The sequence below is a fragment of the Amblyraja radiata genome, chromosome 3, assembly GCF_010909765.2.
Source record: "Amblyraja radiata isolate CabotCenter1 chromosome 3, sAmbRad1.1.pri, whole genome shotgun sequence".
Taxonomy (NCBI): Eukaryota; Metazoa; Chordata; class Chondrichthyes; order Rajiformes; family Rajidae; genus Amblyraja; species Amblyraja radiata.
In genome coordinates, this window is record NC_045958.1 from 86,397,856 (window position 1) to 86,425,711 (window position 27,856).

General features: G+C 43.1%; 1 protein-coding gene across 1 annotated transcript; it reads left to right on the forward strand.

Moving 5' to 3' along the window:
- The first annotated feature begins 881 nt into the window (after positions 1–881).
- On the forward strand, positions 882–27,382 carry plgrkt (plasminogen receptor with a C-terminal lysine). The gene is made up of 5 exons (XM_033018237.1): positions 882–1,039; positions 13,588–13,685; positions 24,502–24,632; positions 25,350–25,459; positions 27,075–27,382. The coding sequence occupies exons 2-5, from the start codon at positions 13,605–13,607 to the stop codon at positions 27,194–27,196; spliced, it is 444 nt and encodes a 147-aa protein (XP_032874128.1). The 5' UTR covers positions 882–1,039; positions 13,588–13,604; the 3' UTR covers positions 27,197–27,382.
- Positions 27,383–27,856: the final 474 nt, after the last annotated feature.

Genomic DNA, 27,856 nt, shown 5'->3' on the forward strand with positions numbered 1-27,856 from the left:
TGTGGAAAAGTTCAAGGGGTATGAATACTTTTGCAAGCCACTGTAGGTAAAATGAATGGTCATAGCCTTTTTCTCAAGAGAGGAATCTAAAACTAAATGGCATAATTTTAAGGTGAGGGACAAGTTTTTTAGAGAGCATAATTGACATATAGAGCAAGCTACTAAAGGGGGTGGGGACAATTTCAATAATTAGATATTTAGACAGATATACAGATCTGTCCATTTTGGCATGGGAAATAAACGGAACTGTGAGACATTGCAGAGCTCTGAGATGCAGAGGGATCTACGTGTAATAATGGATGATTTACTAAGGGCTAAAATGCAGATGTAGAAATTAGGAAAGCTAAGATAATGTTATTGTTTATTGTTTGGGAAATTGAATATAAAGTTATGCTGATGCTATTTGTACACATGGCATTGGTGAGATCACACCAGGAATACTGTGACATGTTCTCCTTCTTCACATTTTGCAACTCCCATTTTGTCTATGTTCTTGACCTCTAACTACTCCCATCCACTCTCTGATCCAATAAACTTATTATCTTATCCCCATGGTCAACCTGGTTTTGCTTGATCATATCGTAGCTCAGAGCTTTTTAAAATTACGGTAACTCAATTTCTCTTCCCCCAGATGTGGTCTGACCAGCATTTTTTTTTTTTAATTTTTGATTAGGCAGAAATTGCAATTAAATTGTATGTGTGAATGATGAGAATGTCTGACAAACCTGACGTGCTATCGGGACATATTCTTGAATAACAAAAAATAAATAAACATGTCATTTCGGATTGAAGAAAATTGTTTTTTTTTAATGGGCCGGTTTAATAACAGTTTAACAGGTTGTCTAAGAGCAGCAGCTGCTGCAACTCTGGGACAGTGTTGGTCGGCTCACTCAAGCATATGCGTCTTCGGCCTGGTATTGTACCCACACTGTTCGTGCCCAGCCTGTGTGGAGAGTCGGAGGAGCGGCGGCCGGGACCTTGCGCAGCGCCGGCAACCAGGCAGCGAGACACGGGGGAGTCGGTGGGCAGCGCGGCCACGGTAGGTTGTTGCGGCATAACTGAGCGGAACCACGCTGGGTACAGACACCCCCGCCCAGGACAGTCGGCAAGGGCAGCGTGTTCAGAGCAGCAGATGAACGAGGCGTAATGTGACCTTCTGCCAATACAGCGCCGTGTGACACTGTCCACACACAGCCCCGTGTGACACTGTCCACACACAGCCCCGTGTGACATCCCCTACACACAGCCCCGTGTGACACTGTCCACACACAGCCCCGTGTGACATCCCCTACACATAGCCCCGTGTGACACTGTCCACACACAGCCCCGTGTGACATCCCCTACACACAGCCCCGTGTGACACTGTCCACACACAGCCCCGTGTGACATCCCCTACACACAGCCCCATGTGACACTGTCCACACACAGCCCCGTGTGACATCCCCTACACACAGCCCCGTGTGACATCCCCTACACACAGCCCCGTGTGACATCCCCTACACACAGCCCCGTGTGACACTGTCCACACACAGCCCCGTGTGACACCCCACAGGTTAACAAGTGCAGCACAAAAGACATAGTCGAAACGCACCTCAGCAAGGCCTTTCACCAGGTCCTGCGTGATTGGTTACTCTGGAGGTTTAGATCCCGTGGGAACCAGGGAGAACAAGCAAACTGGATACAGAATTGGCACCAAAGATACTAGAGGAGCGCTCCTCTAGTATCTTTGATTGGCACCATGTAGGAAGCAGAGGGTGGTGGTGGTGTGTTGTTTTTCATACTGGAGACATGTGAACACAGGTTTACATCAAGGATTGGTACTGGGCACATTGGTGTTTGCCATCTATATCAATGACACAGGGCAGCACAGTGGTGCAGCAGTAGGGTGCTGCCTAACAGTGCCAGGGTGCTACTGTCTTTATGGAGTTTGTACATTCTCCGTGACCCGATGGGTTTTTGTAACATGGGTACAAGTAGTTGTAGCAGGTACCCTACCAGCATTTAAAAGACACTTGGACATGCACGTGGATAGGTGAGGTTAAGAGGGATATGGGGGAAACATGGGCAAACGTGACGAGCTTAGATGGTGCATCTTGGTCGGCATGGATGATCCGTGCCGAATTATCTGTTTCTGTGCTGTATGACTCTGACACTGTCCCTGCACAGCCCTGGTGCTGAATGCACCATTCTCCATATACAACTCTGGTTACTCCTTTGTCCAACCATCTGTCATTCAAAACCCCTCTCACCTGCATTCGGTTTAAACCAGCATTTGCAGTTCCTTCCTACACATTTTGTCTGCTCCACTGCAAATTCTCCTCAAGGTATGGGGGGTACTTTGGTATTCAAGGGGACTGAAGAAGTTCTCCTACTCTCTCCGATGAGAGTTCTGCCACATCCTCTTGCGCCGTTCTATATCTCTCTACATCACCATCTACAGTGCCCTCCATAATGTTTGGGACAAATACTCATCATTTATTTATTTGCTTCTGTACTCCACAATTTGAGATTTGTAATAGAAAAAAATCACTTGTGGTTAAAGTGCACATTGTCAGATTTTAATAAAGGCCATTTTTATACATTTCAGTTTCACCATGTAGAAATTACAGCAGTGTTTATACATAGTTCCACATTCCAGGGCGCCATAATGTTTGGGACTCAGCAATGTCATGTAAATGAAAGTAGTCATGTTTAGTATTTTGTTACATATCCTTTGCATGCAATGACTGCTTAAAGTCTGCGATTCATGGACATCACCAGTTGCTGGGTGTCTTCTCTGGTGATGCTCTGCCAGGTCTGTATAGCAACCATCTTTAACTTATGCTTGTTTTGGGGGCTAGTCACCTTCAGTTTTCTCTTCAGCATGTAAAAGGCATGCTCAAATGGGTTCAGATCAGGTGATTGACTTGGTTACTCAAGAATTTGCCATTTTTTAGCTTTGAAAAACTCCTTTGTTGCTTTAGCAGTATGTTTGGGATCATTGACTTGCTGGACGGCCAATTAGTTTTGAGGCATTTGTTTGAAATGGAGCACATAGGATGTGTCTATACACTTCACAATTCAATTTGCTACTACCATCAGCAGTTGTATCATCAATGAAAATAAGTGAGCCAGTACCTTCAGCACCCATACATGCCCAGGCCATGACACCCCCACCACCATGTTTCACACAGTGGTATTTTGGATTTTGGGCAGTTCCTTCTCTCCTCCATACTTTGCTTATGCCATCACTCTGATATGTTAATCTTCGTCTCATTTGTCCACAAGACCTTTTAACAAAACTGTGGTTTCTCATTTAAGTATTTCTTCACAAACTGTAACTTGGCCATCCTATTTTAGCGGCTTCCCAGTGGTTTGCATCTTGCAGTGTAGTCTCTGTATTTCTGTTCATGAAGTTTTCTGCCTATAGTGGTCATTGACAAATCCACACCTGACTCCTGAAGAGTGTTTGGGGATTTTTCTTTATTATAGAGAGAAATCTTCTGTCATCAGCTGTGGAGGTCTTCCTTGACCTGCCAGTCCCTTTGCGATTATTAAGTTCACAAGTGCTCTCTTTCTTCTTAATGATGTTCCAAACAGTTGATTTTGGTAAGCCTGTTTGGCTAATGTCTCTAATGGGCCTGTCCCACTTAGGTGATTTTTTTTCGGTGATTGCCGGCACTGTCATAGTCGTAGCAAGTCGCCGAAAAAACGGCGACTGGGCCCCCCTACGACAATGTCGACAACAACCTACCACCAAGTTGACGTCAAGCTAGGGCAAGGTCCTGACAAACAGCAATCCATCAGGACGTCCACCACAGCTACAACAACCTACGTCCACCCGCAACAAGCTACGACCCTGTCGGCGACAACTGAAGACAACTTAAGACAATTCGGTTGTCGGTACCTGTTGCCGGTTGATGTAGGTAGTCGCCAATGGAATTCACCGAAGTCAGCACCGGCGACAACCTACGTCATCCTGGCGACAACCTACGACAGCACCTATATCAGGAGAAGTCAAGCTACGTTCATTGGTGTCAAGCCAACTGTCGCCGAAAAGCTTTGAACATTTCAAAATCCAGCGGCGACCAGAAAAATGCCACGATTCTTTGGGCGACTGAGGAGACTACTCATGACCATACAGGCGACACCCCGGCAACCATGTGGGGACAACCTAGTCGCCTGTAGTCACCTAAAATAATTGCCTAAGTGGGACAGGCCCTTAAAAGTTTATTCTTGTTTCTCAGTCTCATAATCGCTTCTTTGACTTTCATTGGCACAACTTTGGTCCCCATGTTGATAAACAGAAATAAAAGTTTCCAAAGGTGATGGAAAGACTGGAGGAAAGACTTAAGTGTTGAGGGGTCTCTTATATGGGGGGGGGGATATGTATAAACACAGCTGTAATTTCTAAATGGTGAAACCAAAATGTATAAAAATTGCCTTTAATCAAATCTGACAATGTGCTCTTTAACCACATGTGATTGTTTTCTATTACAAATCTCAAATTGTGGAGTACAGAGGCAAATAAATAAATGATGGGTCTTTGTCCCAAACATTATGGAGGGCACTGGATATCTCTCGTTACCCTTTCCCATGACTCTCAGTCTAAAGAAGGTCTTGACCCGGAACGCCACCTATTCCTTTTCTCCAGGGATGCTGCCTGACCCACTGAGTTACCAGTTTTTTGTGTCTATCTTCACCCATCATTTGCCAATCTTTGTCGAGTCTCCCACCTCTCCTGCAACTTTCTCCCTCCCCTCACTTTACAATCGGTCTGACGAAGGGTCCCGACCCGAATGGTCGCTTATGCATCTTCCCCAGATATGCTGCCTGACCCGTTGAGTTACCCCCAGCATTTCGTAGTTACTCCGTTGTGGGAAAACGACCCCGCTACTCTCTCCCGGCCACACTTTGCTGAACACATTGGGGTTTGTCAGAACTGCAGGGAGGTTTGTGGCGACATCCGATAGCGACCCTGTCTGCAGCCTCCCGATCCCGGCGCAGAAAGCTGCTGCTAACACAGGTGGCCAACTAATGCAGCTCGCCGTTAGTTCGCAGCAAAAAAATACATCGAGCAAATTGCTGGAGGAACTGAGAGGATCAGGCAGCATCTGTGTAGGCAGGGCGGGGGTAGACGTTCCAGGGTGCGACCCTGCACCAGGAATGAGAGAGGGGAGGGGAGGAGTGAGGCAGAGGAACCAGGTGAGGAGGGGGATGATGGGCAGGAGGGTGGGAAACAGGGGCTGGTAGGTGACGGGTTAGGAGAGAGGACAAAGAGCAGATGGGAAGTGTAGGGTGGGGGCAGAGACAGAGGTTGAAAAGTGACAGAGATTGCAGATGCTGTCATCTGATAAGTAAATGAGGAGATTTGTGGAATCAGATAGTGGAGGGCTGATGGGGAAATAAACTAGGTGCGGTGGGGTGGGGGTGGTGGGGTGGGGGTTGTGGAGAGTATGTGATGAAAGGTTGGAAGTGCCTGGGTGGATCAGTGGGAAAGGGAAAGGATCACAGGAGGTGTGGATGACTTGAAATTAGAAAGTTCAATGTCCATTGATGTCAGATTCACTTTCCCATTCCCATTTATTGTCACATGCACCAATTAAGGGTACAGTGATATTTGAGTTACCATGCAGCCATACGATTAAAAAGAACAACACACAATTAAAAGGAATGATTGAACTTAACATAAACATCCACCACATTGGTCACTGTAATGGAAGACAATAAAAGTTCAGTCAGTCTTCCTCTCGTGTTTGGGGCCTTGACCCTCCGCAGTAGCCGCTATGGACGGCCCGATGTTATAGGCTGTAGGCAGGCCAGCGGTAGAGGAAGTTGTTGGAGAGGTTTCTTTGGGTTAAGACTTACTTCCATTTGGAAGAAATTGATTAATTAGGGACTGTCAGCATGGTTTTGTACATGGCGGGTCATGCTTTACTAACGATGGTTTTTTGATGAGGTGATGAAGGTGATGGATGAGGGTAGGGGAATGGATGTCGTCGACGTATTTTAGTAAGGTGTTTGAACAAGTTCCCCATAGTAGGCTGATCCCGAGGATTAAGATGCACAAGATTAACAGTGAATTGGTTGCATGGATTTAGAACTTGTTTACTAATAGAGACTACTTGTGGTGGAAGGACAATATCTAGGCCATAAGTTTGTGTCTAATGGAGTTCTGCAGTGATCGGTGTTGGGGAGCCTCTGATATACATACATATATACGTACATACAAACAAACATATATCGGTTGGTTAGTAAATTTGTAGATTATACTAAAATTTCTGGGGCTGCACACTGCAGGGAATTGGGTGGAGAAATTGAAGATGGAGTTTAATCCACGCAAGTGTGAAGTGTTTCACTTCGGGAGGTCAAATGTAAGGAGAAAAATATACAATTAATGACAAGACCCCAAGCGGCATTAATGAACAGAGGGATCTTGGAGTTCAAAGCCATAACTCCCTGAAGATAGCAACACAAGTAAACAGAGTGGTAAAGATGGTGTAAGGTATGCTTGCCTTCCTTGGTCGGGGCATTGAGTGTATGAGTCAGGAAGTCATGGTGCAGCTTTATTGGATTTTGGTTCAGCCGCATTTGGAGTATCGTATGCACTTTTGGTTGCCACATTACAGGAAGGGTGTGGAGGGTTTGGAAAAGGTGCAAAGGAGGTTTATCAGAATGATGTCGGGATAGAGGTGTATTAGTTCCAAGGAGATGTTGGGCAGACCTGGATTGTTTTTCCTGCAATGCCAGAGTTTGAGGGGAGACCTGATAGAAGTATATAAAATTCTGATTTTCAGGATAATCATCTTCTGTAACTGAGCAATGTGACCACTTGGTGGCTCTGGGTTATTTTTTTCCCCCTCCAAATATTCTGGAGATCTCCTGAAGCATTTTCATCCTTAAAATCTATACACTTCCACAATAACTGAAATATCCAACCTATGGTCCAGGTAAATTTACAGTTTGAAGAAACACACAATTACATGCTTACATGCATATGTTTGATTATTAAAGATTTATTTAAACCCATTCCATAATTTCATAAATTCATGTGATAGGATCAGAATTAGACCATTCGGCCCATCGTCTACTCCGTCATTCAATCGTGGCCGATTGAATGAGGCTGATCTTACCCTCATAACTCAATTCTCCTGCCTTCTCCCTAGAACTCCTGGCAAGTAGATTATAGTTTCTTCCTGCAGGCCACCTGTAATTTGTATGCATGGACCACATGCAGGGTACTTTAAAGCAACAGTTAATCTGAAGCTTTATTTTTAGTGTTGTAAAAATCCCTTGCCTGTTTAAATTCATGTTATGATTGCACGTAAATTGTTCTCATTTTCTTAAACTGTAGTAATGCACTATATTCTTAATTGATCAATTTTCTACATTTAACAAATAACGAGGGTGTACAAATCCTGTTAGGATTTATTGCTTTAATCAAACATTTCATTACAATAATCTTCAACAGCTCTGATCTCCCTTGGTTGTCCTCATCTTCTAACAACAATTGTGTACTTGATTTGTAAACTAGATTGTGAACATCTCTGCTGTTCTCCTTGTAACATTCCAAGTTCTGCCACAAGAAGGAGTTTAGAAAGAAAGGCAGACATTTCCTCAGAAAGAGAATTTTGGGTCTGGTGGTGTGTATCAGTTATTAGCAAAATTAATTGAAGTCAAGTCTGCAATCATTCATGCCCACTGTGTTTTTTCACTTTATACTTCCGTATTTCTAAAATAATATATAAAAGTCATCCCAATACAGAGGGACTGCTAAACACATTTAGAAGAAATCAAGTCAAGAGTGTTTTATTGTCATATATCCCAGATAGAGCAATGAAATTCTTACTTGATGCAGCACAGCAGAATATGTAATCATAATAAATAATATGACAAAACTCAATAAAACAAACAATAACAGTGCAATAATAATAATCGTCTATTGTAGTTCATAGCTTATGAGGTTTTAGTGTTTAATAGCCTGATGGTTGCAGGGAAGAAGCTGTTCCTGAACCTGGATGTTACCGTTTTCAGGCTCCTGTACCTTCTTCCCAATGGCAGTGGTGAGATGAGTGTGTGGGATGGGGGTGTGGGTCTCTGATGATGTTGGCTGCCTTTATGAGGCAGTGACTCCGATAAATCCCTTCAATGGTGGGGAGGTCAGAGCCGGTGATGGACTGGGCAGTGGTCACAACTTTTTGCAGTCTTTTCCGCTCCTGGACGTTCAAGATGCAAACCAGGCCACGATGCAACTAGTCAGTATGCTCTCTACTGTGCAGCCGTAGAAGTTCAAGAGAATCCTCTTTGAGAGACCGAATCTCCGTAACCTCCTCAGGAAGTAGAGGCACTGATATGCTTTCTTTATAATTGGATCAGTGTGCTGGGTCCAGGAACGATCGTCGGAAATATGCACGCCCAGGAATTTGAAGTTTTGACTCTCTCCACCATTGTCCCATTGATATAAACTGGATTAAGACGGTTACAATTTATTTTTGTAAAATGCACCATCTTTATCATGTAAATGCACCAGATTGCAAATGGTGTTAAATGCACCAGATTGTAACTGGTGTTAAAACAGAGTAATTCCTCTCACAGTTCGTGCATTCTAATATATCCACTATCCACAATGCTTGGAAATCTCTGGATTATGTGGTCTCCAGTAAATTATTAAAATCATAAGAGCACATTGGGTTGAATAGGTGGGAAAGCCATCCCCCCCCCCCCCCCCCCCCCCCTCCCCAAATCTGAATGTCAAGTCGTGAAATTTGTGATCATGTATTTGGTGTGCTTTTAGGGACTTATTGGACAGAGGTGATTGGGTGATGTTACAGTAGATCAGTTGGGCCTGGGCAGGAGAAGATTTCAAAGCTGAAATGAACCAAGTCCTTGGAGGTATTTATGTACCGGCTGTGCATCCTTTTGCTTCAGTAGATGCACAGAGAGAGTGGACATATTTTTGTCAAAGTCTTTATTGTGCACTGAAGTTCCTAGCTTAAAATATATATTTCTGATGCACATCCTTACTATGGTTCTGAAACTAAATTAATCATTACCTGGAGAGTTGTGGTGCAGAAGGGATGGGAGGTGTGGGGTGCTAATATTTAATCCTTTAATCATTTTCCTTTACCTAATAATGGAAATCAAATCAAACCCTCATTTGAATGCCTGCTGCCTCAGGTGGTGAAGCTGCAGAGACCATTATTGAATGTTTGTAGGCTAGAGTGAGAAGTCTTAGCAATAGAGTGAATGTGGTATTTAAAGCCAATGCAGAAATTAGTTGAAATTCATCTACATTGTTGGCAGAAAGCCAGCAGTATCAGAGTCTGCTCTTTGCCAGATAGTTAGAATTGACAGCACACGTTGGGGAAGTGCAGGGAATGCCAAGCTGCCAGTCAGGTTGAGTTTACTTCAGTTCAGAGATACAACATGCAAACGGGCCCTTCAGCCCATTGAGACAACGGTGAATATCGATCACCCATACACTTCTTCTATGTTATCCCACTCGGGACAATTTACAGAAGCAACGACCTTCTGGCCTTCTGGAGAACCCTGAGAAAACCCATGAGGTCACAGGGAGAATGTACAAACTCCACATAGACATCACCTGTAGTCAGGATCGAACCTGGGTCTCTGGAGCCGTGAGGAATCTGCACTACTGCTGCATCACTGTGCGACACTAGCATGTTCTCAGAGTCATGCGGGTCTATAAAGTAAAAAGATTTCACTTTCCACCCAACACTGGTGGTCACTGTCTTTAACAGATGTTTCACTGCTTTTGAAGTGACTGTGCTGGTGACTGATTCATAGTCAGAATCGAACATGGGTTTCTGGCACAAAAACATTGTATTTGATGCAATTATGTGTCTTACAGTTTGTTCAACAATATATCATCTTAGTAGACGAGGAAGAGTTAAGCAGCAAAGGATTAACCTTGAGTTAAAAAGATAACCCATTGACCCTTTAGCCAAATGAGAAGTGGTTGAACCAGATCCAGATCTAATACTGCAGGCTAGACATTCTCATATACATTCGGTTCAGACTTTTGGTGGACCTGGGATGTTAGATATGTGATTATCCATATATGCTTTGGAGTCAGGGTTTTGTGGTGGTTGGGTATGCAGGAGTTGGATGTTTCATTGGGCTGGGGTCGGACTGCATTCAAGAGTGGGCTCCATAGCCTTTGGCAGTGATGGCTGGAGTGGTGTTGGAAGTGTTCCCACCTCAGTGACTCTGCTAGGCTGCCCGACAGTGGGTCCGAAATGACCAAAAATGCCCACACCATGAATACACTACTGGAAGAGATGGGGTCATGAGGGCAATTTTGAACTAGACTGGCTTGGCGATTGTGTTCGGTGTTCGAGAAATGAGCTGCAACTCTTTTCTTTCCACTGAGGGCTGCAATCGGCCCACCGCTGGGTCAAGCCAGAAGGTCTTTGTTAATGCATCTTGTCCCATGGGGGAGGGACAAGATTCATCAGCAGTTGTTGTAAATGAACCACACTACGAAGGAAATGCCTAACATACCTGGCAGCACCTGTTGGAGTTAAGGCTTCTGATCTCAGTGAAGATTCTAACTACAGTGGTGATGCCTTAATGCAAATTTGTGAAAGACCATGTTGCACAGAAAACACAAGCGACTGCAACTGCTGGTATCTTGAGAACAAATCAAATTGCTAATGGAAAGGATTTTAAGTCTGGTTTGTTAATGCCCAATATTCGGGAGTGGCTCTTGACTATGTAAGGTAGCTAAAACTTTCAATGTGTCTGCTTTTGGAGATGGCCTTTTTTTTGAAGTATTTTTACAAGCTCATTTCACCATGAGATATTGTTTTCTCAAAATAGTTCCAAATGGAGAACAATTTCATTCAAGTGCTGCTGAAGTCTGAAGAAGGGTTTCGGCCCGAAACGTTGCCTATTTCCTTTGCTCCATAGATGCTGCTGCACCCGCTGAGTTTCTCCAGCATTTTTGTGTACCTTCGATTTTCCAGCATCTGCAGTTCCTTCTTAAACACTGCTGAGTTTGAGATTTCTTCACAGATAATACCTACTGGACTAAGTGGGACCCACTGGGTCCCACGTTCACACGGGAGGGCTGGTCCCCCAACGTAATATTCCACCTCTCCACCAATTCCAATATTGGTGGCCAGTGGGATGGGGGGGGGGGGGGTTTCTAGTATGGATGTTGTGGGCTGGTTTCCATTGGGCTAGTATGGACATTGTGGGCCAAATGGATTCTTGGGCTGGCAGCTCAGTCACTCAGGCCTGGTGTGCTGGCAGCTCAGTCACTCAGGCCGGGTGTTCGGCACGGACTAGAGGGGTCGAGATGGCCTGTTTCCGTGCTGTAATTGTTATATGGTTATATGGGTGGGCTGGCAGCTCAGTCACTCAGGGCTGATGGGCTGGCAGCTCAATCACTCAGGGCTGGTGGGCAGGCAGCTCAGTCACTCAGGGCTGGTGGGTTGGCAGCTCAGTCACTCAGGGCTGGTGGGCTGGCAGCTCAGTTACTCAGGGCTGGTGGGATGGCAGATCAGTTACTCAGGGCTGGTAGCTCAGAAACAGTCAGAAATTCTGCCCAAAACAGGCGCAAGACTGTGAGAGAGAAGGGGGAGAGGGTGGAGAATCAATTTTAGACATTTTTCTACCGAACACAGCAATGAAGGAGGAAAGTTTATCCTGGCCTGGATTTCACAGGAAGCCCATGAAGAGAGGGAGGAAAATACTGGGGTGAGGTTTAATGCTTACAGGGGGAATACTGACTGATGGGCCGAAGGGAATCCTGGGCTAGTACATGCCAGATGGGCCGAAGGGACCTAAAAAAATCAGTGTGAAATCTCAGTGAAAGGCACTTTTTGTGGACTTTTCCTTGCCTGGCACGGGCCTTTTGGGCCAAAATGCGCCTCCTGGGCTAATACGGGCATTTTGGGCAAAAGGGACTGGTTTCTGGGCTAATAGGGGCCTTGTGGTCTGAAATTAGTGGTTTCAGGTAAGCCAAAGGTGGGCTGGCAGTTCTCTCACTCACGGCTGGTGGGCTGGCAGTTTACTCACTCCTTCATGGCTGGTGGGCTGGCAGTTGATTGACTCATGGATGGTGAGCTGGCAGTTGATTGACTCACGGCTGTTGGGCTGGCAGTTGACTCACGGCTGTTGGGCTGGCAGTTGACTCATGGATGGTGAGCTGGCAGTTGATTGACTCACGGCTGGTGGGCTGGCAGTTCACTCACGGATATTCCATGAAATTCCATTTCAAGCAGAGTGCAGGCAACCAAATTCATTTCATACCATTTCAAGCAGAGTGCAGGCCACCAAATTCAAATACAATTTCATACCATTTCAAGCAGAGTGCAGGCCACCAAATTCAAATGCAATTTCATACCATTTCAAGCAGAGTCCAGGCCACCAAATTCAAATGCAATTTCATACCATTTGGGCTTTATACTCCTGCCCTCCCCCCCCCCCCCCCTCCGGAAGGGGAGATACCTTTATCATGATGCTTGACAGGCGAGAGGACCAATCAGCTGATCTCAAGATTTTTTAAACATTCATAACTTCGATATTTTTCATAGATCGGAAAAATCCTCAGGGCTGTCACAGTGCCAGAAACCCATGTTCGATTCTGACTGCTGGTGCTGTCTGTGTAGAGTCTGCAGGTTCTCCATGTGAATTTGTGGGTTACCTCCAGATGTTCCAATTTTCCCCCACAACCGAAGGATGTGTGGATTTGTAATTTAATTGGCCTCTGTAAAATAAAAGTCCCTAATGTGCAAGGAGTGGATGAGATTGCCAGCATGGACTTGGTGGGCCGAAGAGCCTGTTTTCATGCTGTATGTCTAAACTAAACTTGCCTTGTGTTAAACCAATGATGCATTCACAATTAGGAAGAATAGACACCATATTAACCTGCTAAAGGCAGTAGAATCACGTGTAGTCTGTGGAATATTCCTGTAAAGCTGAGAATATTCAATGAGTTGCCACATTGTAATATAGCAGGTTGCAAAGATCATCTTTACAGGAACACTCATTGATGCTTAAAGTATAATTTTGAAAAATGATAACAGACTTTGTTTGATATAAACATATGTTTGTTGTATTGCCTCATAATTTGTTCAATTCTATAATTTCAGATTTTACCTTAAGAAATGGAAAATCCATTTTAACACAGAGCAGCAATTTAAATTTGACTCGTTTTGGAGGAGCACTTTAATAGGAGTTTAAAAAATATATAAGCGTATGAACATGTGCTCATTAAATATACAAATACAGGTGGGAAAGAGAGCAGACGGAATGGGTAGGAAGGAACTGTATATGCTGGTTTACACTGGATAGACATAAACTGCTGGAGTAACGCAGAGGGACAGGCAGCATCCCTGGATAGAAGGAATAGGTGACGTTTCGGGTTGAGACCCTTCTCAACCCAAAACGTCATCCATTCCTTCTATCCAGTGATTCTGCCGGTCCCTCTGAGTTACTCCAGCATTTTGTGTATATCTTGGGAGAGTTGGTTTTGAAGACAAGGCATCAAACATTTTGACTAAGAATGACGATTGAACTCCTTTGGAATGACCAAATGTATGCGTGTCATTTAAGTTGTAAATTTTTGTTTCTTTTCAGTTCTTTATAGGTCCAGGATGGGCTTTTTTATGTCTAAAAGTATGGATGAAAGCCTAAAGAAACAACAAGAGTTCATGGCAGCAAACAGCGCTCTCCAGGTACAACATTCAAATTATTAGCTATGGGCAGTAAATATACATTTCCTGAAATATAACTCAATGAATGCTTGGAAATTGATCACATAAACTTAATGGAAAGCCTTGGTGAATCCCGTATTCACCTTCTCTGAGGTCTAACATTGTATTGCATTAAAACAAGACTGCATGACCTATCACTATTAAAAGTGGCTTTTACTGTCTGCAGTAAGCCACCATGCCTAAAGGGCCTGTCCCACTTTCACGACCTAATTCACGACCTTTTTTCCTCGTGGACATTTTTCATCATGCTAGAAAAATGCCCTGACCTACTTGATGCCACGAGTATCTACGACTAGCATCACAACATCCTACGACCTACCTACGACCTCCTACGACCTCGTGATGACCATGCTGCGAGTATGAGTCAAGGGCAAACTCGGCAGAGGTCGTGAATTAGGTTTTGAAAGTGGGACAGGCCCTTAAGAAGGAAAGAATGTCATCCTTTGACTTCAGGACCAGGACGTTCTCTATTGCTTTTACTCTGTCTCTTCCAAATCTCCTTCTGCCTTCCTGCAGCTGGAATCCCAGATACTGTACTCTAGGCTGGCAGAACTGTAATTTTCCCAGGGATACTTTATGCCCTCTTCTTGCCAAATGTTGCAGCATTGAGTCTTCTTTACAATCAGGACCTGTCACACAGGCTACCAAAAGGTCATCAACATACTGGATCAAAGTAGACCTCTCTGATAATTGACATTCCTCCAGATCATTTTTCACTGCTGCTGCATATATGGCTGTGGAAAGTGTTGGGAGAGGCATTGGTATGCTTGCCTTCATTGGGAAAGGCGATTGAGTACAGAAATTAATACATCAAGATGCAGCTGTACAAGTTATTGGCGAGGCCATGCTTGGAATACTGCATGCAGTTGTGGTGGCTCAGCTGTAAGCTGCATAGGGTGCAGAAAAGATTTGCCAGGATGTTACCTTGACGTGCGCTTGAGATAAGGAGAGGTTGGATAGACTCGGACTTTTTTGCTTCCGAGCATAGAAGGTGGTGGAGTGACAAGATCATGAGGGGCATAAATACTGTGAGCAGTCACAATCGTTTTCCCAGGGTAGAGGATTCTAAAACTAGTGGGCATCCGCAATTGGTGAGAAGTGAGAGATTTAAAAGGGACCTCTGCTTTTCAATGTATAATCTGTATAAATTCCAGTGAGTACAGGCCCAGTACAATCAACACACATCACACGTTAACCACATCGTCCCTGGGATCATTCATGTAAACCTCCGCTGAACCTTCTTCAAAGCCAGCACATCCCTCCTCAGATATTGGGCCCAAAACTGCTCACAATACCCAAATGTGGACTGACCAGTGCCTTATAAAGCCTTAGGATTACATCCCTGTTTTTATATTCTAGTCCTCTTGAAATAGAAACATAGAAACATAGAAAATAGGTGCAGGAGTAGGCCATTCGGCCCTTCGAGCCTGCACCGCCATTCAATATGATCATTGCTGATCATCCAACTCAGTATCCTGTACCTGCCTTCTCTCCATACCCCCTGATCCCTTTAGCCACAAGGGCCACATCTAACTCCCTCTTAAATATAGCCAATGAACTGGCCTCAACTACTTTCTGTGGCAGAGAATTCCAAAGATTCACCACTCTTTGTGTGAAAAAAAATGTTCTCATCTCAGTCCTAAAAGACTTCCCCCTTATCATTAAACTGTGACCCCTTGTTCTGGACTTCCCCAACATCGGGAACAATCTTCCTGCATCTAGCCTTACGAATTTTGTAAGTTTCTATAAGATCCCCCCTCAATCTTCTAAATTCTAGCGAGTACAAGCCGAGTCTATCCAGTCTTTCTTCATATGAAAGTCCTGCCATCCCAGGAATCGGTCAGGTGAACCTTCTCTGTACTCCCTCTATGGCAAGAATGTCTTTCCTCAGATTAGGAGACCAAAACTATACGCAATACTCCAGGTGTGGTCTCACCAAGGCCCTGTACAACTGCAGTAGAACCTCCCTGCTCCTATACTCAAATCCTTTTGCTATGGATGCTAACATGCCATTCGCTTTCTTCACTGCCTGCTGCACCAGCATGCCTACTTTCAATGACTGGTGTACCATGACACCCAGGTCTCGTTGCATCTCCCCTTTTCCTAATCGGCCACCTTTCAGATAATAGTCTACTTTCCTGTTCTGCCACCAAAGTGGGTAACCTCACATTTATCCACATTATACTGCATCTGCCATGCATTTGCCCACTCACCCAACCTATCCAAGTCATGTTGCAGCCTCCTAACATCCTCCTCACAGCTAACACTGCCCCCCAGCTTTGTATCATCCGAAAATTTGGAGATGTTGCATTCAATTCCCTCGTCCAAACCATTAATATATATTGTAAACAGCTGGGGTCCCAGCACCGAACCTTGCGGTACCCCACTAGTCACTGCCTGCCATTCTGAAAAGGACCCGTTTACTCCTACTCTTTGCTTCCTGTTTGCCAGCCAGTTCTCTATCCACATCAATACTGAACCCCCAATACCGTGTGCTTTAAGTTTCCATACTAATCTCTTATGTGGGAACTTGTCAAAAGCCTTCTGAAAGTCCAGATATAACACATCCACTGGTTCTCTCTTACCTACTCTACTAGTTACATCCTCGAAAAATTCTATGCTTCGTCAGACATGATTTACCTTTCATAAATACATGCTGACTTTGTCCAATGATTTCACCACTTTCCAAATGTGTTGCTATCCCATCTTTAATAACTGACTCTAGCATTTTCCCCACTACCGATGTTAGACCCGTTTTCTCTCTCCCTCCCTTTTTAAGAAGTGGGGTTACATTAGCAACCCTCCAATCCTCAAGAACTACTCCAGAATCTAAAGAATTTTGAAAAATTATCACTAATGCATCCACTATTTCTGGGGCTACTTCCTTAAGTAACTATGGGATGCAGCCTATCTGGCCCTGGGGATTTATCGGCCTTTAATTTATTCAATTTACCTAACACCACTTCCCGGCTAACCTGGATTTCACTCAGTTCCTCCATCTCATTTGACCCCCTTCCCCTGCTATTTCCGGCAGATTATTTATGTCTTCCTTAGTGAAGACAGAACCAAAGTAATTATTCAATTGGTCTGCCATGTCCTTGTTCCCCATGATCAATTCACCTGTTTCTGACTGCAAGGGACCTACATTTGCTTTAACTAATCTTTTTCTCCTCACATATCTATAAAAGCTTTTGCAGTCAGTTTTTATGTTCCCTGCCAGTTTTCTTTCATAATCTATTTACCCTTTCCTAATTAAGCCCTTTGTCCTCCTCTGCTGGACTCTGAATTTCTCCCAGTCCTCTGGTAGGCTGCTTTTTCTGGCTAATTTGTATGCTTCATCTTTTGTTTTGATACTATCCCTGATTTCCCTTGTTGTCCACGGATGCAGTACCTTCCCTGATTTATTCTTTTGCCAAACTGGGATGAACAATTATTGTAGTTCATCCATGCGGTCTTTAAATGACTTCCATTGCATATCCACCGTCAACCCTTTAAGAATCAATTGCCAGTCAATCTTGGCCAATTCATGTCTGATACCCTCAAAGTTACCTTTCTTTAAGTTCAGAACCCTTGTTTCTTTAAGTTCAGAACCTATGTCACTCTCCATCCTAATGAAGAACTCAACCATATTATGGTCACTCTTGCCCAAGAGGCCACGCACAACAAGACTGCTAACTAACCCTTCCTCATTACTCAATACCCAGTCTAGAATAGCCTGCTCTCTCGTTGGTTCTCGTTGGAATCTTCCACAGTCCCCTCTAATGAGCGGAACTTACCGTGACGCCACCAGGTGTAGCTCCCACAGGTGACTGATAGGCACAGCTCAACAAGGCTTCCCAAGCCAGGGGCTCTGGACTGCCATGGCAGTTCCAATTCCACTACACCTTAATTTTTCTCTTTTAAAACATAAACTAAATTGGCATGATAATACATATTTTTGATATTGCCAAGAATAAAATCAGAACTGATATTATAAATCAAAGGATACCAGCACAATGGTGCAGCTGGTAGAGCTGATGCCAGAGACCTGGGCTTACAGCACCAGATCAGGCTTCGCTCCTGACTACAGATATATCTGTGTGGAGTTTGCAGCTCATAGGATGTATTGGCTATGATAGTCACAAACGTGACCCTGTCGCAACTATTATAAATGCCAACTTTATTATAGCCATACATTAAAAGAATATACTATATGTGCTATAACATAGCTGTGGCTGTAGCAGGTACTCAGCTACAGTAGGCTGAACTTACCCAAGCGGTATTTAAAAAACTCACCTGTAGTAACACCCGCAATTTATGAATGCAAGTTCGCTGAATTTGTAACTCTGGCTGCCTGCTCCCAAGTGGAGCTGTGATGTCAGCAGCTTCTATAATTAGGGCCGTCTGCTGAAAACTGTAACGGCTACAGCCGTAAACTCAGTTTTAAACGAGCCTGTCGGCTCTGAACTGGTCGTCCCCTGCCGTGCAGACTAACGGCAAACAGCCGCATGAAACCCTCTAACTTGAGCCTCTCGCTCCCGTTGGGGACTGCGGCAAAATATACCCTACGCTAGCTCCAGTGGAGCGGCTACTTTTTTGGGGCCCGCTATAGAACGGCCCCGAAAAAGACTGACTTACCTTGCAGAGCAGCGCGGGAACTGTTCTGACTAGCGCCATGCGCTAGTCGTAATGACGCGCATGCGGCCTGGCAGGCTTCTTCACGTAGTCACTCACGTGACTTTGAAATAAAATAGCGCTGCATGTCAATCCAAGAAGATAACTGTAGCCTTCAGGGTTAATGAAGGAGTGCAAAGACCTGTCAGTGAGCTAACCCTGTAGATGTTGAGTTTGTTATCATTGATCTGATAAAGATGATTCTTGCTGTGAACTATAGTGAAAAGGCTCGTTGTTCTTCTTGCGTATAGCGTGCACAGCCTAAAGTTGTCGGACAACTTGTTCTATTTGATCTTATTTGATTGTGCACGCCAGGTTGATTGTATTCGTCGAAACAGGGCGGACCACGTGAAGGTTGCAATCTCCCACCCCGGCCTGGTGTTTAGATGGTAGTTCTCTTAATGTATGCAGCAATCTTAAAAGCCTGGGTATCACACTTGCTGAATCATTTTGGTATTGAGAGGAGTCTTCAAGGCCTCTGAACAACCCTAAGTTACAATGTGGCTGTTTCTCAGAGGGACTCATCAAGGCAGCAGGAAGGTGGAAATTGGTCTAGTTGTAGAAGAGTAAGTGCACGCAGTATCTAACGATTTTGAAATAGTTGCTTCCAGTGAGACGTTACATAGCTAGACCAATCCCACAACCACATGGAGTCACCTTAGGGGGTTCGTTTATTACCTCTTTGCCTGGGTACTGGGATCTTCAGCAGAAGCTCTATACCCTAATGCGCAGTAACTGGAGGGAGTCCTCCCATTGTTGCTACCTACAAACATGCTGCTTCTCTGCCTACTCTTCCTCTTCCTCCTGCTGGAAGGCTCCAAATGAAGTATGAGCCCACATAATGTCCTGATAACTGCCGAAAACACACAACTCTCTGCTAATTACTAGAGGATCCACAGCATCCTATGATGAGGACCTTAATAGTGCAGTTAAGAGGCTGTTTGGTGTCACCATGGCTCTGGTAATATTGATGTTCAGTTTTATCAGCAAGATTTAGGAAAGCCTAGAAGAGAGGTGATGTTCTGCTTAACCCACAGTCAGACTACTGTTTTAATATAGCAGATGCCCCCAGAATGGCAATAAGAGATTTCATGTTGTGGTTGCAGACAAGCGGCACTTTCAGGGAGCAAGATCCCTTGGGCTCCTTGTAGAGACTTGGATTCTCAGAGGAACCCAAAGGGCTTATCCCTGAATACAGAATATCACTCATTGAAATGTCAGGAACTCAGAAATTCCTGCACATCTGGGTAGTTTCTCTGCTGGTCTCTGCTCCATGGAAGGGCAATTCCCCTTGGATGGAGAAGAGAGAATCAATGATCATGTGAGATTTCTTTAGAATTTTTTTGGAAGAGTCATTCTTGCCAGAAACAAAAATGTGTGCTGTATTGACAATGTTGCCTGTTTATCATTGTTGCAAACGAATAAAGACAATTTCAAGCAGACTAAACTATTGTCAGGATCCAGAGCAAAAATATTCAGACTTCGGATATCAGTGTCGCCACCTTACAAAAGATATCAAGAATCTTTTAAGATTTTTTAAATGTGCAAAACACTGCAAGGTCAGAATCCTTGCGCCATTACTTTACACAATGTAGCACCTTTACCCCAAATCAGTTATCAAAACTTACTGCTTACTTTTCATAATCTCCAGCTCAAATCACTTACATTTTTGCTTAGGACATTGTGCTGTTTAACAGAAGATAAGAAGAATAGTGATAAAGTAATGTGGGACTAAAAAATAAATAATCCAATATTTTCATATATGAACATTCAGCATATTTATACCATGTTTGTTTTAAGTAAGCAGCAGCGTCAAAATATTGGATTCAGGAATTTGTCAAGAATCGGTTTAGCAGTCGTGTAATAATGCAGATCAATGAAATGTCCAGGCGTCTCTTTCATCAGAATAGGTTTGTATCAAACATGGCAAAATATATTTTTTAAGTATTTCTCTTCAACCGGCCTCCACAGGACCTATTAAGTGAAGAACAGGTTCATGTAAAACATGACCCAAAACCGAGTGAAAATTCTAGGGTAAAATATAGGTGGAATAAATTGCAGCAGAGTGCTTGCAGCACATTGCTGGTCTAAAAGAGATATCCAAAATCTGCAAAAACATTACATATACATTTTACAAGACAGTGAAATGAAAAAGATTGTGCAAAAAAAGGCATTGGTGCTAAAATACATATTTAAAAAACAAGTCTATGCAATGCAAGACTTGGGCTGTAGTGTTCCTTTCGCAAAATAGGATTTATGGTTGTGCAGGTTAGTTGAAGAATCTTACAGTTGTAGGAATTTAGCAGTTCCTGAACCTGGTAGTATGAATAATGCGGTGTCTACATCCTGCATGATGGTAGCAATAAGAAAAAGGCATGACACAAATGGTGGGGATCTTTGATGATAGATACTGGTTTCTTGAGGCAGCACATGTAAATGCTTTTGATGGTGGAGAGTGATGTGCCCATGATGTCCGGGCTGAATCCAGCCTCTTGTGTTCCTGTGCATTGACATTTCCATACCAGGCCATGATGCAACCAGTCAGCTTGATTGTCTTTGTCTGGGTTGATCAGTTTATGGAAGAAAGAGTTTCCCCATTATGGCTCCTGGCAATGATATACCCACTTTAATGAGGAGCTCTTATGGAAGTGAAATGGATTTTAAACTCTTGAATTCCTAGCATTTTTATAGTTTCGTTATGTATATGGAAACATTCTTTGTAAGTTTGATGTATGTGCTAACTACACAACACTGATGCAAATGCGATACAATTGTTAATAGAAAGGAGTTAATTATGGAGAGCTCTCACTAGAAACAGCAGCCAGTTGAGTATTGTAGTACAAGTATTGTATTGTAAATAAAATCTTAATCTTCTGTAGTTATCAGCTAAATTTGTAACCTACCGTTGACTACTTGTATTTTTAAGCACCATGGTCTTGTAGCTCTTCAAAGGAGTCTTCTTTAAAAAAAATGGGCATGGACAAAATAAGGATATGCAGAATAGGCCATCAGAAGATTATCAACAAATAATCTTATATAATGGACATATAACTAGAAGACAATATTTGATGGAAGCAAAGGATCTAGTAATGCATGCGATGTAACTTGGAAGGCAGTGAAGGAGCATAAACAACAGTGTTAATGTGGACACATGAGTTAGCACCACAGATGAAACACTTCAGTATCATTACCTGATCTAAATTCTTGACACTTTATTCTTCAACTAGTGTTTCAACTAGTTAACATATGATGTTTGAATTATCTATAGTCTTAAAACAATGGTTGTTTAATTGTGTTGGAAATTTGTGCAGGCTGAGTGAGATGCATCAGGCTGAGTGAGATGCATCAGGCTGAGTGAGATGCATCAGGCTGAGTGAGATGCATCAGCTTGCAGGTATAGACTCTTTGGAAAGTTGCTCAATACAGATATGTTGGTGAGAATGCAAACAATTGACACATTTATCATTATTTATTTAATTTTTATTAAATCATTCAAAACCAGTGGTGCTGGTTTCCGACGGGCACTGTGATGGACGCACTACACACCTCTGTCCTCCATGCAGCTGGCACGCTCCTCTTTTGTCTCTACACATACATCTTCCATCAACGTCTTCAGCATTGTCTTGGTCGTCCCGGGTCACGTCGTCCATGGGTGGGTTCCCACAGCACAACCTTGTTTTGCTGGCATTTCTGGGTGGCGGTGGCAGTGACCAGCGAGCCTCATCCTTCTCGACCTGATCTTCTTGGTCAGAGGTGGAATCTCCCCATAGAGCTGGGCGTTGGTGATATGGTCCCTCCAAATGACATTTTGAACTTTTCTGAGCATTCGGGTGTAGGTACCATCGAGAGACTTGGACGTCCTCGAGTGACAGTCCATACCTCACACCCGTACAATAATATAGTCTCTATAGTTTCATGGAAGAATCTTAGTTTGTGACCCTTAGACACCCGAGACGTCCAGATTTTCCCCATGTTGTTGAGGGCTTTCCATGCGAGCGCTTTCAGGATCTTGATGTCATTCTCAGAGCTCTGCATCCTCGCTCCCAGGTACTTGAAGTCCTACACTTTCTTGAGAGATGCACCGCCACTGGTCTGGAGAGGCTCATGGTCACCAACGTTGAACGGCATCTACTCCGTCTTCTTGGCATAGAGGTGGAGGCCCACTTTCCCACACTCCGTCTCAACCCTGCCGAGCAGCTCCTGTGCCTCCATAATCTGGTCTGACAGTAGGACAATGTCATCAGTGAAGTCGAGGTCTGACTAGTTGACTGGCCCGAATTTTCTCGAACGCCATGGGATGATTGTGAAGCTGAGGTTGTCATGTTCATTGACCGCCTGCCTCATGGCATAATCAAGGACATTGACGAAGAGAAAGGGTGCCAGCGTATCTTCCTGTAGACCACCGCGAGGATCTCAAACACTTTGCTCTCGCCGTCCGAGGTGACAACCTTGGCTGTGGTACCCAAGTGAGTATCCTCAATGGCTCTCAGGAGATGAGGAGGGATACTGTAGGCCTTCAAAATCCTCATCATTTTGCATCGATGAATCAAGTCAAGTGCCTTCTTGAAGCCTATGAAGGTTAGGACGGCTGGCAGGTTGTTATTCTTCACCTCAATGATTCTTCGAGGGGCAAGGATCTGTGTGAATCCTCTTCTCACTGAAGCCGTTCTGATTGTAACATAGCTTTGGGTCAACAGCAGCCCTAATCCGGTTGAGAATCATGCGGTTGGAGACCTTGACCAAGCCACATGTCAGGCTGATGCCACGATGGTTGTCAGTCTTTCCCAGATTTGGGGACGGGAAAGATGTTGGATTGTGACCACTGTGTTGGCTTGTCATTCGTCATTAGTGCTGTGTTGCAAAACTTGAGCGTGATGTCGTTGAGCTCACAGATTTTCAACACCTCTGGAGGAATGTTATCAGGGCCTGGACTCTTCCCTTGCTTCAACAAGGTCTTCACTTTTCGCAGCTCCTCCATGGTGAAGGGGCCGTCGTGAATCTATACATCCATGAGGTCTCGATCTCATCTTCCTCAATGACAGTTGGAGGTGACCCAAGCAGTTTCTTGAAGTGGGTGAACCACGTGGACCAACATGAAACACGTATTGGGGCTCTGCAATTAATTCCAAATATGTTGTTGATCAAAGAACATGAGCCAAAGTGCCATACAGTAGAAACCAACTGGGGAGTGTAATCCAATACTGCAAGTACTCAACAGACAATGCTATGAAATATGTGTTCTGCGCTTCTGTTCCAAAATTCAGTTGCACTGCATCCAGTGGAACTGAATTTCTGAAGGGCAGCACAGCATTATTAATTTGTTGCAAACACCAAGTGCCTCACTTCTACTGTCCTCACCTGTGCTACCATGGCTTTGCATAGAATTGTTGGGGTGAAAGGCCTGTTTTTATGTTGTAAGGCAATGTGATATTATGATGAATATAATTTTCATGCATGTAAATGGGAATTTAAAATACAGTAACATTCCAACATTTAAGAAGCAGTTAGATAGGTTCATTAATAGGACAGGTTTGGAGGGATATGGTCCAAATGCTGGCAGGTGGGATTAGTGTAGCTGGGACACTAGTGTAGTGTGGGCAAATTAGGCCGAATGGTCTGTTTCCACACTGTATCACTATGACTCTATGATGCCAGTAAGAATGTGTTGTTGTGTTAATTGGAATCACATCCGATTGTCTGTGAAATGTGACAGTTTGGTACTAAGAGAATTGCAATGTACCAGATATGTGGATTGTTACTGTATTTAGATCTGCAGATTTTTTGTTGTTGAAATTTTGCTATGGATTCCATTTGGAGATGAGCCGAGGGAGGATGGGAAAGGAACAGGGTTACTAGGATGGTGGGTGAAATCTGTGCACACATGGGTGGGGGTAGTTGTGTACACATTTCTCCCACCATCTCCACCACCCTAGTCAACCTGTTCATTTCCCCTTGTGCATATGCTCATCTCCCATTCCCATGGCTCTTATCTCCTTTGCATTCCCCCTCTTTCCCTTTCCCTCCTTTCCTGAACAGATTAGATTTTTTGGGTTAAAGTTGATTTGACAAATGAAGCATATTGCTTACAATGTTTTCTGATAAATCTGTTAAATTGCTTTCTCAGCTGGAGAGGCAGATGCTGATGCAGAACGAGATGAGACAGAGACAAATAGCAATGCAGATTGCATGGTCTCGTGAAGCAATAAAGTACTTTGGAACTTTCTTTGGACTTACAACTGTTGGTTTAACAATAGGGTAAGTACTTTTGATTATTTCAAAACTTCCAACCAGATTGCTGCTTTAAAAAAAAAAATCAAAATCTGAAGCTCCAAATGTAGGCTGTGCAGACATGAAAAACTATTGTTTGCCATCACTGTTGTATCACAGTCTTCTCCAGATCTACAGATTTCCATATCTACCATGACCTCAAATACATGCACCTTCTGTTTACCACTTAAGAAAATACAGTAGCTGGGCGTCAAACCAGAGTTAAGAGTGCATGTGATTATATTACTGGGTGGGTAATTAAATGGCCTGGTTATAAATGCATGCCATAAAATTATATTTTCCTGATTTGACACCAGCCGCAGGTCTCTTAAAATAATTGCAAATTTGGGTCCTTCTTGCTTTAACAGATAATTATTTTAGCTTTACTCCCTTTTATTTACGTTGGGACCTACATTCACAACCAATGGGTTAGTGTAAAGAGGTACAGCAGGTGGCATGGATGGTTAGCCAAGGGCCTATTTCTGTTTTACAACTCCGAGTGTATGACTTTGAGTCTAGGAAGTTGGATTTCTGACCCCAGAATGCCTGGAGGATGTATTTTGCACCTTCTCCCCAGCCACTACAGTATCATCCATGAAGAGTATGCAGATGTGAATTTTGGAAGGAAGATTTACAGACACTAATTTTTACTACTTAGTTACTAATCTGTAATTCATATCTGATCTGGGTTTTCTTCTTTGTCAGAGCCATGAAGAAGAAATCGCCAAGATATCTGGCACCTCTTGTTCCCCTGACCTTCATTTTAGCTTATCAATATGATCTGGCATATGGAACCCTAATGATAAGAATGAAAGGTAAGCCGAATCAATGATGTAACTACAAGTTTATTAGTTCAGTTGAGGGTTGCCATTATTTCTGTTGATGTTCAGAATGAGATAATATGCTCTCCAGGTTTTATAATTTTGCTCAAGATAGTAAATTTGATTAATGAATAAAATTCTATGCAATTGATAATGAATTGAGTATTTATAGATCACGAAGATTAAATTGATGTGCGTCAGTACAAACTAAACAAATTAAGAAAGCAAGAGTCTCCATTACACCTTCATGCCAAAAACAACAGGAACATTTTTTTAATTTTCTGAATGTTGTTTGAAGAAATCTAATGTTAAATTTACCTAATTTCTAATTGACCTTCAGTCTACAGTCAATAATAGTCTCACATCAATCTGCAGCAAAGCAACTTGAGTTTTATAGTAATCTGATGTAATTCTTTTCAACACAATACCTAAATATATTAAAAGGCAAGTTTCAGTTGCTGAAGTGCTTTCAATTCTTAACTTTATTGTAAGGACTTCCACCATTGTAACCTGGACAGCTCAAATGATCATCGAACACATCAGATCAGATCAGATTAGTTTATAGTCATATACACAAGGTTGCAATGCAATTAAACTGTATACGTACAGTAAAAAATACAACAATAAATGCCAGTAGAAACCTTCAATCCGAAGATGTGCAAAAACTATTTGAGTAAAATAACGAATAGCCAAATGAGGTAGAGTTAAGAGAGAGAATACATGGCAGCCCTTTCAGAAAGTGGGTATAACAGGTGATTGGTTCAGGAGTCTGATAGCAGTGGGGAAAAAGCCGTTCTTAAGACTGGACATCCAGTTTTGCAAGTTCCTATCACTTCTCCCAGAAAATAGAAGAAAGAAAAGAGAATGATTGTGGAGGGGGGAGAGCAGCATCTCTGGTGAACATGGACAAGTGAAAAAAGGTCCTGACCCAATCTCCAGAGAAACTGCCTGAGCCGCTGAGTGTCTCCCGTACTTTGTGTCTTGAATTTTTGAGTAATGGGTTATCAATTTACTATTTTACATTCAGCATTGATTTTGAGATGCTTTACTGAGTCAAGCATGTTGCTTTTTGAAGCACTGCGAAAAGTTTAACTTTCAATAACTATTCCCATCAATTCATCTTCTGCAGTCAGTATCAACTCCAGACGGGGTTCAACTAAACTCTGTTTAATTTTCTACCAGTTGCATTAAGAAATATGTCATCAAAGTTGTAGTAATGAATGGACACAAAATGCTGGAGTAACTCAGTGGGACAGGCAATATCGCTGGAGAGAAGGAATGGGTGAAATTTCGGGTCGAGACCATTCTTCCTGCACACTTGTAATAATGAATCCTTGACTGCCTCAAGCCACATAAAATAATATAATAGTTTTATTGCTTCTGAAGTTGCATAAATTGCGTTGATGCTGTAGCTACCGTTTGCAGATTATAATCACCAAAATAATTATTCAAACTTAATCAAGAAAGGCATTTGGTGTAGGCTTGCTGAATATGAAAGTTACCCTCTGCTTCTAGGCATCTATTTTCTGTATTAAAAGCAAGAATGGTTCCTGAGTGTTGAACATCCGGCAATAACATGGATGCTTGTTGTCACAATTTTATCTTCTAGATGAGGCAGAGAACATAATAGATTCAGAACCAGCACTACTTGGGATGCCAAAGGGAGTGCCAACATTTGAAACAATTGAAAAAGCAAGGAGGGCGCGGAGTACATTTTTCATTCAAAAGTAGGCTATTAGATCAGAAGATTACCCCAGATTGAAAAATTGGATCAAAGAAGAAGAATACCTGAATGTTGTGCACTTGTTACTGTATAGATCTGTTGAATCGACTTGCAGCTTTTCTCTTTAATAATGTGCCCATTCTTTAATAAAGCTCCAAATATTCTGGGAGATTTTTTTAGATTATCTAGAAAAATGTGCATGGCTGAATGTGGTGATAAATTTGTCCTGAAGCCTGAGAAATACCCATTTCAATCCAAAACCAGCAGACCGCCTCTGGGATCTATGTGGAAGCACAAGGCAATAGACAATCCAAAACTGACTGCCAGCTTCACAACGAAAATTAGGAGCACATTTTCCAATACAGTATATACATTTATAGGGATTTATATGTTGCATGCAAACCCAGCATTGTTCATAATCATAATCATAATTGTTGTAAATGCGGTAGCGAGACACTTTCTTGAACCCCGGCAGTCTTAGTAATCAAAGTGCCACCACAATGCTGTTATAGAGTCATACAGCAAGGAAGCGGGCTTTTTGTTCTGATCGGTGAAATAGTACAAAAGTTATGAAGGTTTAAAAATCGTAAAAACCGCCCTTTCCAGAATCCGCTGTCAATAATGCGGCAAGGAGAATAAAAAGCTGAAGGGGCGCTGTGTTTTGAGCA

Bases quoted from the DNA above. Each gene is read 5' to 3' on its own strand.
- plgrkt (XM_033018237.1), top strand. From the start codon at position 13,605: ATGGGCTTTTTTATGTCTAAAAGTATGGATGAAAGCCTAAAGAAACAA. The intron at 24,633-25,349 runs GTAAGTACTTTT...CTTCTTTGTCAG, and splicing joins ACTGTTGGTTTAACAATAGG to AGCCATGAAGAAGAAATCGC. The intron at 25,460-27,074 runs GTAAGCCGAATC...TTTATCTTCTAG, and splicing joins CCTAATGATAAGAATGAAAG to ATGAGGCAGAGAACATAATA.